Here is a 17558-nt window from a genome sequence, read left to right as displayed (position 1 = left end):
GTCATCAATCAAGAAGCCCGCACCACCTCCCCCCCGACATGCTTCCTGGTGACTCTCATTAACGTCTCCAAGAAGGGCGTGATTGCATCAGCCGTGGCCGAGCTGCTGGCTGCGACCGGCTTCACATCCTGCCGGGGGGTCGGGAGCAGGAAGTTTGGCCTCCTGTGTTTGACCTTTGTCATGGACGGATGGCTGTGGTGTTTGTCTTATTTTTGTTATTCGAGTTGTAAACAGACTGACCAACACAAGGAAACAACATGCTAGCGCTCCGCCCACCGTCAGATGTCCTCGGCCTCGCAGGGTGGCGGTGGGCATCTGTGCCCACCGTGACAGGAGAGGCGTGTGGCCTGGCTTGAGGTCAGGTCAGTGCTGGGCGGAATGACTCAAGCTCATTTCAGAGCCCCATTCTGGCTACATATTTGTTAAATTCACGCAGACTGATCCAAAATACTGCCTTGTAAAACAGCAATGCTCCAAATCCCAAATAATCACTTTTCATTAACCCAAGGATTGGGTTATTGGCGTACGTGTGGATTTGTAATGTTGCTTGATGCGGAGTTTGTAGGAAGTTTGTTTTCTTTACATGTAAGCATTTGCATTTGCTCTTTGAATGATTGGTATAGTTAAATTAATTAAAGAGCCAGAAGCCAGAAAACTTGATTTATCCGGCAGAAAGCACGGTTGTCACAGATCTCGGCTGTGGTGCTCAGCGCATATAATTGTCATGTGTGGGTGTGTTTATGTAGCTGGTGGGCAGTTTCAGCCTGTGTTCATGGCGTTTTTCAGAAATGCACAGATAGTGTGCACTCATGACGTTTCCCTGATGCCTCAGCTTCCTGTCCGGGCGTTCCTCCTTCGGGACACCTACAGGAAGCAGCCTGAGCGTTCCTTCCTGTTTGAGGGTCACCACTCTGCCATCCGTCTCAGGAGGTAAATAGAGTGTAAATCTCATGCTCATCAGACAGGGTGGGAATGATGCTGTCACGGCAGGGCAAATGACTGTCCCATCCCGATGGAGTCGCTCCTCTCAGACACTGTCCCTGTATATACTGGTCCCTCAGTGCTGGAATGAACTTCCAACAGGTGTCAGGACAGCAGAATCACTAGCCATCTTCTGACGCAGACTGAAGACCACCTCTTCTGCATCTTGGTCCCACCTCAGTCCCCACCCCTAACACCTGCTACTTGTATTACTTGCTGTCTGTTTTATGTGTAGTATCACAATGTGTTTTGGATTCTGTGATCTAGTGTCTGCGATGTATGGTAGCATATTTAGCTTCCTTTGTCTAGTCAGGTTGCACAAGTTAAGTTGAGGTAGGGCTTAAATAGTGTTATGCACACACTGACTTGTTTGGGAGTGTTGTTAGCCTGGTCTGACACTGTTGCTCATTCAGCTTGAATGGATTCACTTTTATTCTTTTGTGCTGGAAGTCGCTCTGGATAGGAGTGTCTGCTAAATGAATGTAATGCAATGTAATATGCTCATGTGTGATGGTGCAGTGAAAGCTTGGGCCTCTCTACCTGATTCTTTTTTGCCTTTCACCTTTCACCTTTGTCCCACCCCTGTACCCCATTCTCTCTCCATCCTTCATTAATAGTCTGTTACTCAGAGAGCTATTCTCATTAATTCAAATTTTAGCTCCTTAATTGACCCATCTGAAGGGAGACTTTCTGACTGTGTCAAAGGGGCCACGTATAGCTGCCTGGGAGAGAGATGAAAGAGGAAGGCTTCGCTATCTCTGTGACTAACAGTCAAAAGAGAAGAATGCTTATGACCTGTCAGCTCACCCCTATATTTAGACCTGTCTGATTCTACGCTTAGTCAAATGATACACCGTGGACGTGGAAGCATGATGTAACCTTTTGCTGCCAGTTAGCTGGCCCAAAATTTTATGGTAAAAGTTGATGGTAAAACTTGATGCTTTACAAATGGCTGTAGTTTCCTTTTTTTCCCTGAACACAGAGTTATTTTAATTATGTATAGTTTCTCATGCTGAATTTAACTATTTAGTATTCAGTTGTTATGCATTTAGTTAATAATTATCAGCAGCCCAAATCTAGTTGCGGTAAAGTGAGTCTTCTCCTTAGAGGACATGTTCTGGGTCTGTTAATGATTCTATTAATGTTCTGGGTTTGATAATGACAAACAGCCAATCAGACTTCTAAACCACATGCGGAAAGGTCTTAATTGGTACTTGAAATTTAATAGTTAAAAGTTAAAACTATTTAAAATAAGGAAATTTAAATAGTAATCTGTCAGCTAGCATACTTCTGTTCACCTTTTCTCCAATATTTGGTGTTCTTTGAGAAATGGAGAATTTTCCCTTTTTTGTATTTGTCGTAAGTAAAAATGACAGCCTGACAAGCTTAGGTTGGGTTGTTACTGTGCATTTTTTTATTCCATTCAAAAATAACATGAATGGTTTCATCTGATGTAGCAGAATGTCCTTCCTCCCCAGCTTGAACTTAGTTCTGTAAAGATCTTCAGGACCATGCCACCAATGAGCAGTTTCCAGGAAAACACAGGAGAGCAATATCAAGGTGTTCCTTCCGTGTTTCCTAGACAGTCTGTTCGTCTTGTGCTAGTCTGACACGTCTAGCACAGCCATTAAAAAAAAATCCCACAGCCTCACAGGAAGACAGGAAAAGATGACGAAAGAAATACAGACAGGCTCCATTTTAGACCGTCTTTGTATGTCTGTGCGAACGGGAGTGAGTGGGAACACAGCAGAGGACATGCACACGTCCAGCAGTGAGCTGGTGAACTGGGGGCGGCTGTTCTGCCTGCCAACACTTGACGGTACCGCAGAAGTGGGACAGTGTCATGCGTGTGACAGCGCATCAGCGGCAGCGGATCCCAGGCCGTTGTGGCGGAGCCGGCCCCGGCCCCGCCCCCGCGGGCTTTGCGCGGGGACATTCCTGGAAAGCCTTGAGGATTCAACACGGCCCTGCGAAATTGCAACGCGCTGTTCCTAACAGTGGAAGGGTCACATATTTACCCATAATTCTCTGCAGTGTTGAGTAGTACGTATTTACCCAGCACTGCTATGTCAGGGGTCATGCTTATTTTGTCCTGTGTTTCTAACTGATCGTTAATTCTTCCATGAGCCTGCCTCCCTAAGCAATTCCCCCAGCTGTGATGTGATGCATTGTACCCACAAATAAACAAGCTATGCTCGAAGAGACTCCTTTTTCATTTTAAATGCATTGGCTGTCTTTTTCTTCCTTACATTTGGAGAGGTTTATCTTTATATGACGTGTTTCAGTTTAGTGTGTTAGCATTTTTTAGCAGCTATATTCCAGGAATTCAACTGTGATCACCTGTCATTGGGACTTAATTTTTTATCTCCCCCTGGAAGATAAAAATGTTAAGTCCCAATGATAGGTGATGCCCCCCTGGAAAACGCTGACTGTAAAGAGCCATAACACAATTTTATTGTAAAAATTGAATATTGAATAAAGAGAAGCCAGTAAAGTTTGGCGTGGGGCTGCACAGGCCTTTGCGATATGCTCACTCTCACTGAAATGGGAGCCACAGCAAAAGAGGAAGCAGTGTCGCAGCGCCACCTGAGCGCCGTTCCGTAGCGTGTCGTCATGGCGACTGTGAATGGCAGGGGTGCCAGGCTGTTTCTGTCTGTATGGCAGATGTGTGAGGAGCTGGGGGAGGGGGCGGGGCTGGGGGTGAGAGGAGACTGTGGGCAGGGCGCTGGCAGCTGAAGTTAGATGGAAGCCCCCAGCTTCTCCCTGCCCTTCATTCCCCGGAGGCTTTTTCTTCACATAAAAGGTGGCGCCACACTAGCGGTCCCCCCCCCCCTCCCCCCCCAAGGTCAGCTGCTGTCTCCTCCCCCCATCAAAGCACAGCAGAGCGGGAAGACTCCCGCAGCGCGGCCCGTGATGGGGTGACCACAAGTCAGCGTCAGCCGCAGCTTCAAACACACATCCAAGCTTCACGGGAGGGTGGAAGCGTTTATGAAGAGTATATTCCCTTAATCAAAAGTCCTCACTCACAACCCTCTCAGTGATTCACAGTGACACCATCCATCTGCTGTCTGAATAGCTGTAATGATAAGCAGATGGGTGTTCTGGCAGTTTATCTCCTCTCCTCTGATTTGCTGTATTCTCATTTTTAATCTGTCCCAATCTTAATTATAGTTTTTATTTTACAAATTAAAGTATACGGCATCTGATTTTATCTTGATTACAGAAATCTGAATCTTTTACATGCGTCATTTTTAAGTATGTGCCATTCATATAGGAGCATATGTCCACTGTTTAATGTTTGTGTAATGCAGCGTGGCATGTGCATTTGGAGTGTCAGTGTCAGGGCCTGCAGGCAGACAAACAGGTTGGGCAAATGTAAAGACTGGTCTGTACTGAAGTACTACCAGAATGTGTTGAACTAGACTAGCATATCAGAGCTGACGAAAGATGTTTCATTCCTCTGGTAGCTGTGTCTGCATTTTCCCTGTGGTGCACAAGTCACGGATCCCAACCCTATATTTGGGTCATGATGAGGTGCGGACGAGGTTGCGAAAGTAGGATGATGTCAGTCGCGAATCTTAGAGTGCAATGACACTACTCACTGGTTCAGTGTCTGCCAAAGTGTTTTTTGTCAAGCTGTGTCCATCTAGACGGCAATAGCAGGTTACAGATCCTTCTTCAGGAAGAACAACAGTGAAGGTCCACACCAGCAGGTGATGAAGTTTAGCAGTGTGGTACGACTGCAGCTGATAGGCCTACTCTTCATCCAGAATGACCCAGAGTTTGCCATGCAACTCAAGGAGAGTACCGGTCTTGCATATTAAGCTCAACTATGAGTATGTGGGACATACTGGCATAAGAGAGAGAGGTTTGTCTGATATAAGAAACAAAAGTGTAGTATGGTTTTGAAGGTAATTTATGCGGTAAGAGTCACATAAAGTGTTACAAAGTGTTAAATAGTCCCATATATACAAGTTCCAATTCACCTTTTTAGTACTTTTAGGAAATGTGCAATCATGGAATTGTTGTTAGAGATGGGTCGCAATAAGACTAGGCTCCAAACTCCAGGTTCAGAGTTTAAAAAGATTGTGCAACAAAGTGTGCTTCTATCGACGACACCTTTGGCTGGCCGAACAGCATATCTTAACCACAGTTGTTAAAATAGCCCAATGGTGGTTAGACAGATGAGGCTTACATCCTCTCTGTGCAACATTTGCATACATCGGAATAGTTTGTGCAGCATTCATTTCTGTGGCTCAGAGGAGACCTCCCAGTGGTGGAAGTTTTTGATAGCATTTGTTCAGGGGTGGTGGTCCATGATCTGTCTGTCTGAGTGCAGCCTCTGTGACCACCCTGTACTAAACCCTAAGGAATCACCCCAGCGGAGCATAGTAAGGCACCCAAGGTCTCTCTCCAGTTGGTCCTTGGAAGCAGAAACAACACAGTCTAACAGAAGGAAGGCCAATTGTGACACAAAGAGTTACTAAAGTAGCATTGAACTTAAAGGCAGTGTGTGACCTCGTTAAAAATTAGGGTTATTACATTAGGGATAACGCACACTGTGACCCTGCACAAGGTTAGGGTTATTAAAGACAGACTGTGACATGTAACGTACATACTTAGTGGTGCAAAGGAGATGTGAGGTAGCCTTGTAAATACATGGAGCTACTTAGTACCGGATTAGCACCAGTTGATGTTAAGTCACAGTCTTTCTGTAGGGTTAATGATGATGAGTTAAGGCACTTTTGTTTGACCAGCTCTTTGTTCACAGGCCTGTTCCTGTTTACGTCCTGTTACATTTTGTTTGTGGTGCAATGACACAGCGGGGCGCAATCACAAGAAACCGGACACAGTGTTCCTCTCTGAAACCTATAAAACCCGCTCTGGGTCGCAGTGGTTAACGGTGTCTAATAGTGAAAGACACACTGCAGAGTGAAAGCGATTCCATTCCAGGTCGCGAGATCAGAATGCTTGGGAGTCTCAGAGCGTTCTCCCCCCCGTTTGTGACTGAGTTCTTGGCACCGGTGCGCTTTTCAGGCTGCTCTGACTAACTAGCTGTGAATTTGAGTGGGCACGCCCCATTGGCTAGCTGCACGGCTTGCCAGTCTGTGTGGGCGTGTCCCATTTGCAAGCTGCATGGCCTGCTTGTCAAAGGGTGCAAGTGGCATAAAGTGATGGCAATCATCAGCTCAGGAGTGCACTGTGTTCTCCGCCTAAATGCGCACAATGGAGACAATATAATTGACTCATAAGGTCTCAGCATCCTTGGCAGCGACGCCATGGTCCTCACTTCTGCTTCAGAGGGTCAATGTAACTGGGAGAGCCATAGCCACAGGTAAGACCAACTTTAAGGGATTTAGGAAACGAGAATGCGTATGGTGTGCTCTCTGTGATTGGCTGCTAGGTCGCTACGGAAGTGGCATAGTAACTGAACTGGAGTTAATCCTGTTTTGTCTTTGCGCTTTTCTCCTCTCAGATATTGACATGAAGAAGGACATCGAGACGTTGATAGCAGAAGAGCGTGCTGACATCATCTCAAAATATGACAAGGTCAGTGGTTCACAATCTAGAGCAAATGCTGGTTTAATGTAGATTGGGGGAGGGGGGGGGCGAGTGGTTGCTGAGAGGACAAAGGTTCCCAGTGTTTAAATAACTAAACGGGAAATCCACGTACCCACGGTATAAGTTATTACACGGACGTGCATTGGGAAAATGGCATGTATAGCAGTAACCCACTATTATTAAACCACAGCCCTTCAAATTTTAAGCTTGGTGCATCAAGGGTCTGCCTGTTTAAAACACTCTGGAGATCACATTTTCTGTGTTTTTGGAGGATGAGTGATCGCATTCTCTTTGTGGTTTTAGGAAGGGCATGAGGGTCACAGAGTAGGCTTTAATTTTTTTTCAGTTGAATGTATGATATCAGAGTCAGACTCTGAAACTCCACTTTGAAGTTAGACCTCAATGCCAGTGAATTGCATCCACATAAAGACCATGAACACATTTGGATAGTTCTATCACTGCCAGTGGATGTGTCATAACCACCATTTTTCGATGTGTGCTTGTTAGTGTATCGCCAAAGGTTGCTGATTCGATTCCCAGGTGGGTTCCCTACCTGGCAGTGAAGCCAGCAACCTATGATATTACAGATTCAGTACTTAAAACTCATTTAATAGAGTCAGTCTGTCGCTGTGCTGTATGCAGCAATGCTAGAAGTCAGTCTTAATTTGCACACAGTGACAGTGTACCAGCATAAAATGCCAGTGATCTACAGACATGCGATGTGCAAGGTGGTGTGTGGTGGACACAGTGGGTCTCTGCAGACAATTTAGTCAGTGTCACATCAGTCTGCGATGCAGTAGATAGACAGTGTGGTCGCATGCTGTGCGCTTGCATGCTGCACATGCGCGATTGGCTGTCGATGGCAGTATGACGCTGATGGCTGCGGTGTGGACACTGCCTCGGCCTGCAGACCTCTCCCCCCTGCACCCCGCCGTTGGGAGCCGTAATTAGTACAGCGTCACCTCTCTGAATGGCTGTCTCTAACCCGGCAGCCAGCACACACGCTGAGGTGCGCAGGCGTGGTGACAGATTCGGCCCAGTCACGTGACTTGTCACAGTGCCGCAGGGATTAGCACTTATAAATGAGTCTAACCCCCTAATGTGCGACAGGCGATCTGATCTCAGATCAGGGCTCTGCGCGCTTTTTGCACCATCCTCACCGGTAGTGTAGGTTATGTAGTGTAGGAAATGTAGTGGTTTTGCTCGCATTTTTAGCGAATCCTTTTTTTCAGAGCTCCCTCTCGATTGTTTCTGTCACTATACTGTATGCAGTGACACTTCTAAGTGGCATCTGGAAGGCGCAGAGTGGTTATGCACAAAAGGTAGTCTCCCCCCACTATGAAGCGTTCACCGTTTCCTCTTTCTCATTTCCGTCTCATAAGAGCAATTATCTCCCTCCTCAGTCTTCTGAAACCTGGATATTTTTAGCCTGTTTCGGTGAGATACACTTGGCAGTGCTTTAATTGCCCTCCCCCCCAAGACTTTTTTTTTTCTTGTGTTTTTACCAATCTGTGTCGGCTTCACTCAGGGAAACGATTCAATTAAATTACTGTGTCATGCAGTGGCCTGTGGCAATACCCGTTCCCTGCTGTCTGTCGGTGAGCCAGTCAGGCAGGGTTTTGGTCATTCTTTTCATTGAGGCACACTCTGGGAAATGCATTTCACTGGCAGAACCACAGAGCCGCCGGTGTTGGTTTTTTCAGGTTGATCTCGTAACCGGTTCACACAGAAGTCTCATCCTTGTGCTTCTAAAGAGGGCATTTCACAGCTTGCCTACTCCACAAAAGAATGGAAATGGCCTTAAGTCCTTAAACACACTATACTGTTTTAGTCCAGAGCATTATAGCTCCGTGAGTATGGGCATATTAGATTGCCCTAGTTATTTGTGAAGTTCAGCACATACACCTTACAGTACAGGGGCCTTATGTGTCCACGAGCGACAATTATTACTGTTTCGAATGCCTTGCGAGCCAGGAATAGATATCTGGTAGGCTTGAAATTCTTGTTTAGCGTCGGGTTTCACCAGCCATGAGGGACTGCCACCAGCCAATGAAAAATAACAACTGAACAAGGTAATTTGGCAACAGGAAACAGCTGTTGTCAGTCAGCTTTTTCGTGCAGAACCACAGGAAGAAGCAGTGGGAAAAATGTTACATAATACATACAGGTTGTAAAAGGTGTGAATGCCAAGCTGCATGTACATACTGGACAGATGCAGAAGATGAGGAATTTGTTGTGCTGTGGTGACATCATAGGACTTTATTTCTCTTAGCTGTAGGAACCTGTCATGACAAGCAATGGAAACACAATACATGGAAATGGATAGCCCGGCAGCTTGATAGCAATAGTTGGTGTGTTGTGGAGTTTTGATAAGCGCTTTATGACCTTATAGGGCGGCATTGCTGAGCAATGGGAGACACCCTGTTGCTTGGAAATCGTTGTTGAGTCCTGAGGTGGTGACCCACAGCATGATTCCTGTGGCCCAGTTGTAACGTGTGTCAGGATCACTCGCTTATGATTTCCCAGACTTGTAGCATGCTCGCTAGGCATTAACGTCATTCGTAGTGGAAAAGCAGTCCCGCTTTGTGTCTGGCTTGTCTGTGAACCCACCAGAATGAGCTGGCAGGGGTCAGTCAGAGGAAACATAAATAGAACATTGATTAACAAGAGCGGCCATGAATTCCAGGGCCCTCGGCCATCCCCCGATCTGTTTAAAAAAAACACAACAACGCCAAGGCAAGGTTTGGTCAGATGACAGCAGTTTTTGGCTGTATTGTCCTGTTGTTGTCATCCCCTGAATTTTGGGGGCGGGAACTACAGCAGTGGGGGTGGAGTCAGGGGCGGTCCCAGTGTGGACAGAGAATGCATGGGACTCTAGGCCCCGAAGCCTCTGTTTTGAAAACACACACAGATATGCAAAGGGGAGTTCAGCCAAAGTGCACAGCATTTAATCACACAAAACCATTTTCCCTCCTAGGAGATATAGATAGATACTGTACCTTGGATATAATGTGGGGGTTTGTTGAGTCATGCAGTGAGTAATGATCAATATCATATCACTTCTCATTTCATCATTTTGATTATTTGGAAAAGAGGTTCTTATGCCAGGAAGTTAAAAATAATGGCATAGAGTGTGGTTCCTCAAGAAAAGAACATCCTGGGAAAACATTTAGCTGGATGTACCAGCCAGTTATAAATATGCCTTATAAGGCTGTTGACTTGATGTGTGTCTGGTGCATCAAAATAAATGCTTTTCTCGGGGCAGAGTTTAGAGTGCTTATAGTGCTTTTTTCCAGGCAGTTTTAAATTGATATTTTACAAGATAATTGTATTCTAAACTATTTTCAGACAAATGCCTCTGGTGCCCCCCAAAAGCCAAAGTGAAGAAATAAAAGGATGAGGGATTTTCAGGTTATGCGGCTGTCTGCTTTTTCAGTTCCTGTGGCATAAGGTGTTCACTGTAAGGGTGCCTTCTGCTGAGAGTCCTGTAGAATGTATTGTATGCACTGCACTAAGAGCACACAGATCCACAGATCTCTTTTTTAAATTTTTTAATTTTAAATTTTTTTTTAAGGGGATTTCTGAAACTGTGTGCTGGAGCCATAATGTCTCGGACACAACTGCTTAACTGAGGCATCGCCCGGTATATTTGGAAGGTGCCCATTATTCATGCAAATTAAGAGCTTGAGCAGTAAAAGCATTCAATCATTCAGATGGGCCGTATTAATGATATATCATTGCAAAGCCAAAAAGAAAAAAAACATGTGCATTGACAGAATCATGATGTTGTGGAATAAACCACACGATACAAACTGCATAGCACCACTGTGGGTTTTGGAATGTTGTTAGTTTAACATTTGGAAGTGCTTGCAAACTCTGGGTTAATAGATTGTTTTATGGGTTGAAATTTTGCTTCTGTTTTATTCTTTCTTTTTTTATTTCAACACCATTGTCACGGTTTCAGGGCAGACAGGAGGGCGTACACATTGACCCCTGGGAGGATGCTGACTACAGTATCTACAAGGTCACGGACCGTTTCGGCTTCCTGCAGTAAGTCGCCTACAGCTATCTGCTGCTCTGTTCGTGATAGCAAGGAGATTTTCTGCTGGCGTTTTGCCATGTCTGGATTGGGTGGTGTAGTTACTGGAAAGGTTGAGGGTGGGGTTTGGTGAGGGAGAAGGGGGGGTGTGGTTGAAGGGGGAGGGTTGAACAAAGGCACACTAACAAAACACTGTATGTCTCCAAGCGATTTGACTGATCAGCTGATTGTCTTTATGGCACATCCACATTGTGAAGGCTTACCTAGGAAAGCATCTGATGGAAAAAAAAGCTGGAAGACCAGCAGAGCCCTCAGAGCTCAGAGTAGCTTTGGCATTCCCAAAAACCCACTCAGTTTCATTTCTCCCCACAGTGAAGAGGAGCTGCCGGTCCCGAGCGCGCTGGAGGAGAAGGTGAGTGGGGACAGTGAAGGGGCGTGAACACACCCCACACTCATGCACTAAGCATACTGTGACTCCTCCAGCCTCCCTAAAGCATGGGATACATTACAGAGATGCAGTACTCTGCAGGACAGACATGGCGCACATGACGGCATGACACACTCATCACACACATACAACACACGCACACGCTTGCTTCCTCATGCACTCCTCAGTGTATGTCTCTGTGCTTCTGTCACTCTCATTTGTGAGGTAATAATTGAGCGCCTAACAATTTTACGCCATTGGTTGTTGCCTTCTGATGTCACCCAGGTGGCTGTGACATATGGCGCTTCTCTGTATTTACCTTGTAAAGTTACTGCTGTACCGCAGGACTGGGGAACCATTATTGCTGGTGAGCCGCAGTGTCTGCTGTGTCACTCTTCTAACTCTTTAATGAAGGACAGAGTCGCCACACCTGCTAATCCAAGCAGCTGCTGGCCACCAATTGCAGTGACTCTCTGTCCAACTAGCGATTTGAGTTAATCTGTCTAGTGCTGAGGCAGAGTGAAAACCAGCCGACCTTGCAGGCCCCCAGGAACATGGGCTCCCCCCCCCATCGTGCTACTCTGTCACAACAGAATTAGGGAACCATTCCTCTCTCCTCCACAGCAAAAACAGCAGGAGATTGAAAGGGTGGAGAAATGGCTGAAGATGGTGAAGAAGTGGGACAAGTACAAGAACAGTGAGAGGGTAGGAGCCGCACAGTGTCCGTTTTCACGAGTCCATTCATGCTCAGCCAGGCAGTTTCATACATTTTATTTTCCTCGACTTCATACTCCTTAGACTGTATTCCATAAATTACGGAGACTTCCTGTTATGGAATGGTATCAAGTTACCTTTCTGAGAATTGCCCTTCCTCACCAGTCTTCTGGGCTGCCAAAAAAATTCCTTGTAAACTCAATGCTAAACTCCTTTTTACTCCTTTCCCTTTTAGTTCATACCAACAACTCACATTTTCTTTTGTTCTGTTTGATTATTAGTTTAGTGTTTTATGTGCGTTTTGTTCAGTTTCGTTGGAACAGAAAGTAGGGTTTTTCCTGAATCCCATAGATGTTGAATCTGAGCCATCTGTACAGAGTTAGGGAAGTAATTGTCCCTGATCAAGTGGTACTTAGGACACGAAAGGAGGAAGCTGCCCTCTGTCTCAGCCTCCTTCTCTCTTTCTCGCTTACCCTATCTCTCTCCGATTCTCTGACCTGCTCACTCACTATCTATGCGTCTCCCTCGTTCTCTCCTTCTCTGTTTCTTTCCCTCTCTCTTTCCTTCTACCTCTCTCTCTCTCTTTCCCCCAGATGCTGCGGAGGGTTTATAAAGGGATCCCCCTGCAGCTGAGAGGCCAGGCCTGGTCCCTGCTGCTGGATGTGGAGAAGGTTAAGAACGACAACGCTGGGAAGTATGAGGTACAAAGACACATCGGTGACAGCTGTCCACTGTGAAAGGACAGTTATATTACAGCCACCCCTGCCCCCTCCTAATACAGCTGCACCCCACAGCCCAGGGCAGACTGGGGGCTGGGAGGATGGGAAGGGGTACTCTTAAGTGCTTCTGCCACATGACACCTCACAGGGATGAGGGGACAGTGTCACTGCCCCCAGTGGGCAATCCAAACCCAAGGAGACACTTCCGCTAAATCCCATCATTACTGTGAGGAGGTGAGCGTGTGCCCTGGGAAATCAATGATGTCATGCTCTCCCCTCGGGTCGTAGAGCTCAGAGCTCACCCCTTACCGTAGCTGGCAGATGGACGCAGTAGAAGCTGGGTAGGACCGTATGCTGTACACAGTGAGTCAGAGTGAGGTTTGTTTATTTGTCTAAGCATCACTTCCTGTGATAGAATTAGCCAGGCCAGGCATGGTGGGGCGGTGGGGTGGGGGATTGGGGGGGGCTGCATGAACACTGGAGGGTGCAGGCAGGTTTTAGGGGAGTTAAAAGGGAAGCAGACAGGCTGAGTGGTACTAGGCAAACTGAAAATAACTCAGATGTCAAAGATGGCATCGGTGACACAGAGGCTGTAAGGCAGGGTCTGGAGCTGGGAAGGGCAACAAACCACGATACCAACTGCCTGTCACAAGACTGCCCCTAGAACCTGTACTAATCTGAACAATAACAGCGACTACCTGTTTACTGTACACATACGTGCAGCAGTGCGGTCAGAAGAGCCCGACGTTACTGGTGGAAGTCTCCTTTCCATCAGGCAGCCGACTGGACGCCTACAGTGCCTTCACTGTAGATGTGCACTGCTCTTGTCACCTCTGTGCTGGATGGCTTGTGTGTCTGGTTTCGGGGTTTCCCGTATTGAAGACACTATATACACTAAATAGTGGGCGAATGGAAAAAAGATTTAGTGGTGTGATGTAAGTCTTGCTTCCAGTTTTACCTGAGAAGCTTTAACTGGAGGCAGACTGTGGTGACATTTGAATCTGAAGAGATTAGAGTAGACTGGTGTGGGTTGCTAGTTTAAATAAAGTAGAAGCATAAGGTACCATTTACTTGTTTAATACAAGTTAGTGGGGACTGACTTTTTTCACAAAGGGTATATCCCTCATTGTGCTACATTTAGCTATTTGCTGGCAATATTTGAAGGCAGGAATACAACCAAAGCATTAATTTTCCCAAAAAGAGTTTGCTGCACTATATATGTTAATATCAAAAAATAATAACAAGTTAACCAATAAAAGAATGTAGACCATTATGTAACTGTAACTGTATTTTAGGTGAGTGGGTGGGTGAGTGGTATTTTAGAATGTCGTACATGACAGTGAACAAATGCTGTTATATTGTTGCTGTTTTTACAGAAAATGAAAGAACAAGCTAGAAACTATTCCACGGAAATCAAGCAAATAGACCTCGATGTGAACAGGACCTTTCGAAACCACATAATGTTCATGGATCGCTTTGGAGTGAAGTAAGGCGCCATCTCCTTGTTTACGCTACATGCTGTGCATGTACACATAGGCGTTTGTAAATGTACAAAGGTGAATCTGAACAGCAAAACAGAAGTCACATGCTTTCAGCTCCTCCTGACATCTCTGTGAGCTTCCGCGTAAGCTGTGAGCAGCAGCAAGCGTTCTCGCAGGCTCAGGGCAATTCAACCCCGGAAAATGCAAAAGACGTGCCAAAATGGCAATGAAAAGGGTTCAAAGAGGCCTCTGTTAACTCTGACATGCCAGTCGTAAATCAATGATCCAAGTAATCAAACACAAATCACAACACTCTCCGGAGAGTTGCTGGCTTGCAAGCTCATTATCTAACCCAGATATCAGGGGTACTGCTGTTCTGTGCCTGGCCCTATCTAATACTTAAAGGTTTCTTGCTGTCTGTCAGCTCTGTGTACTACGATGCCATTTTGAATGTGGTATCAGATGATTTCACAGTCTTCACAAGTTGAGCCCATTTCTTCGCAGTATCAGTACTCTATGTCAGTGACAGCTGTCTCTTTTGTGCTTTAGGGCACAAAATGTAATGTAATTTAATGTAATGTAAAATAACATGTTAAATGGTTTGCTAGTTTGTGACCCTGACTTTTTTTCAGTTTGTGAAATACCACAGTGGAGCTGGCAAACGCACTGATAATGTCTCATCCGTAGTGCAGGGACAAATAATCCGCAAATAGACAGTACAAAAATAGTAGCACATAGAACCTCCCTAATCTGTTATTGTTCAACAGTAATTGATGTTTTGGCTGTGGTGACCTTTTTACCTTGATTCTGAATTATGAAAAACGTCACCTTGACTGAAACATTAACATGAATTAATTTTTTTGATCTTGCAGTTCCAGCAAAAGTAACTTGAAATAGTATAGTTTTTTCTGTTGATTTGTAAATTCACTGTACGTAGTACACACATACTATAGTTATGTGCTCATATTTAAAACAGCAACATACTGAGTTCAAGGGAGAAAAATGCCCCCCCCCCTCAAAAACAGGGAGAAATACCCCACCCTGGTCATGGAGGCGTGTGGGGTATAAGATGTTATTCTTCCTGATATAGTGAAAGACACTCCCTGCTTCTCCAGCTTGTCTAAGGAGCTTTGCTGTGAGAAGTGAGTGTTACACTAACTGCACAGTCAAAGCCCATCATATCTCTGCTGTCAGGCCCCATTCCTGCAGGTTGGTCCGGGGAGAGCTTGTTAGATGTGTCACACGCCTAGATCGTCACCATGGTTGCCCAGCTGCACGTGCTCAGTTCGCATTCCGAATGCCTCTGTTTCCATTAGCCCCTTTAGGAAGAGCAGCGCTAGCCCAGCACAACAGACGCAGTTCACACATCATTTGGCTGGGTGCTAAATTATTTCAGTGTCGCTGCCTTTTTTGTGTTCGTGTTTCATAGAGCGTGTTTATAGACAAAGCTGTCGGCGCTCAGCTTGTGTAAGATCTGAACGTTGTTTGAAGAATAGACTTTTATTCTTTTTCATTTACCTTTTTATGGGGCTGGTTTTCTTTGATTTTAAATGGCCTTTACTCTTTAGACCTAATCTTCATGGTAGCATGACACAGCACAACATGTCATACTTCCTTATTCCAGTGTAATTGCTAGTTTTTCTCTCTATTTGTAAAAAGAAAGCCATGTTCCTCGGTGACTACAACTCAACATGGCAATGCCATATTTTTACCACACTGTTACTCCTTTATGTGGAGTGAGCTGTGGAGTACAGTGTACCCGGCTACATGTCTAAAGTAGAGCAGAACAGCTCCCAACTTGTAAAACGGGGACTGAAATGAGAGCCACTTCCTCCCTTGTCGGTGTGCTTTATTAGTTTTCCAGTCAGAGAAAGAGGCCCTACAGGAAACTGCATGCGCAGCTCTGCTGCACACTCATAATGCCACTGTGTTCTGACCATGTGGAACTGTAGCTTCACAGCAGTTTTAAAATGACAGTCAGTTTTCAAACACAAATATACGCCCGCAGTTAAGCACAGCGCATTTCCATTATCCAGCCGTTATCCACGGTCCTTATCCGTTACCTGTCACATCAAACATCCTAACCCAAACAGACAAAAAAAAAATTCAGATTTCTCTTCCTATTTCCCTCTTCTCAGGGGCTGGGAGCTGGTGTTTTTTTTTTTTGCTATTTTTAGGAGCCTTTCCTGTCTTTCAGAATAAGTGCGGCCTGTATAATTTCCCCTCCGGGGGGCCTCCTAATTGCTGCGTTATATCTGTTAACGCACCAGGAGAAAAAAAGAGATGCCTCTTCCTCCGTAAATCCCTGCCGCTAAAGCACTTTGTGTGAGGTGACAAACATGGATAAGCTCGGCGCCGTAATCCGTCGCACAAAAAAGCGCTTTTTGAAACGTCCCGTTGCTTTTGTCTCCCGGGCACTGAGCCTGCGCGTGCGGAGGGAAAATGTCTGACATTCTCTCTGTAACCCCAAAGTTGCTGGTTCAAATCCCCGGTGAGGAGCAGCTGTTCCACCATCGAGTGGCAGCTGGAATTTCTACCGTGAATATCCAGCCGTATAGAAGGATAACGTGTAAAGATGAGATGAGAGTGTCTGCTAAGCAGCTGCAGTGTAATGCAGTGCTGGCCTGTGCGAAAGTCTTCCAGGGCCATTTTTGGTAAGAGCGGCGCAGGCCAGAAATGTAGTGATGTCACCAGCAGCTTAATAGATTCCAGGCCCCTGGAGGTGGAGTGGAAAGTCTTGCACATCCTCGGTGCCTCATTAATACTTTAAAACGGACCAGACTGAGCTTTGCAGAAGTGAAGCACTTTAAGGGGCGAGAAAAAAAAAGAACGAGGGGAGAGGGCGCAGGAGGGAGCACTGTACAGTGTGTATGCTTTTCAGTCCAGTTATGTAATTACAGTACAGCTGTTTCGTGAAGAGTTCCACCTGTATCGGTGGGGTTATGTTGGGTACAGGTCTATGTCTGTGTAAACAGTTTGGAACATTCTGGTAATAATCCATCTCTCACCTTGTATTTGTAGCATGTTTTACCTAGGTAGCATAGCGGTACTTCTTTGTCCCTTGATTGCATTTGATATATGTAGCCCTAGATCAGATTAGCTCTGTCTCGCTACACTGACCTTGTGCTCAGCTTCAGCACTATCTGCTTCGTATGGCATGTACACATCTTGCTCTTGTGCCTGTGCCTGTTTGCCCTTTTGTATGCACTTTTGTACGTCGCTTTGGACAAAAGAGTCTGCTAAATGAATAAATGTAAATGTAAATGTAGTAAGTCTGAGATGGTTTTCTTTCCGGGGTTCACCTACAGACGACAGAACTGAAAATATAATAACCCCGCTTTCTTCAAAGGATTCAAGTGCTCCTCACAACAACCTTACTTTCTGCCATTCCAGCACAAAATGTTAACTGTTAACAGTGTAGCGGGTGCATTTCAGGTTGTATTTTACAACTGTACAACTGTTTGTACTTGCAGATTGACAGAGGAGCTTGATAATTTCTGCTTCCAGGGCCCCACCCAGGCCTTGAGAGTCATGCTTTCTTGGCTTTCTTTTTTGAACGTCAATATTTTCAGGCTGGAATGTAATGGAAAATATATGGGAAGTGGTCAAACAGCCTGGAACTGCAATTAGAAAAT

General features: G+C 45.6%; 1 protein-coding gene across 1 annotated transcript in view; it reads left to right on the top strand.

Annotated features, from left to right (window-relative positions):
• LOC118787888 (USP6 N-terminal-like protein) overlaps nt 1-17558 on the top strand; it is a 37295-nt gene that overhangs the window by 11309 nt on the left and 8428 nt on the right. Inside the window, exons 2-7 of the mRNA XM_036543636.1 lie at nt 6458-6531; nt 10508-10593; nt 10955-10994; nt 11634-11714; nt 12317-12424; nt 13819-13928. Coding sequence (XP_036399529.1) covers nt 6466-6531; nt 10508-10593; nt 10955-10994; nt 11634-11714; nt 12317-12424; nt 13819-13928 — 491 coding nt within the window. The 5' untranslated portion in view covers nt 6458-6465. The remainder of the gene's footprint in view (nt 1-6457; nt 6532-10507; nt 10594-10954; nt 10995-11633; nt 11715-12316; nt 12425-13818; nt 13929-17558) is intronic.

The sequence above is a fragment of the Megalops cyprinoides genome, chromosome 13, assembly GCF_013368585.1.
Source record: "Megalops cyprinoides isolate fMegCyp1 chromosome 13, fMegCyp1.pri, whole genome shotgun sequence".
NCBI classification, from domain to species: Eukaryota; Metazoa; Chordata; class Actinopteri; order Elopiformes; family Megalopidae; genus Megalops; species Megalops cyprinoides.
Note: the sequence above shows the minus strand (reverse complement) of the source record. Positions and strands in the feature narration are given on the sequence as shown.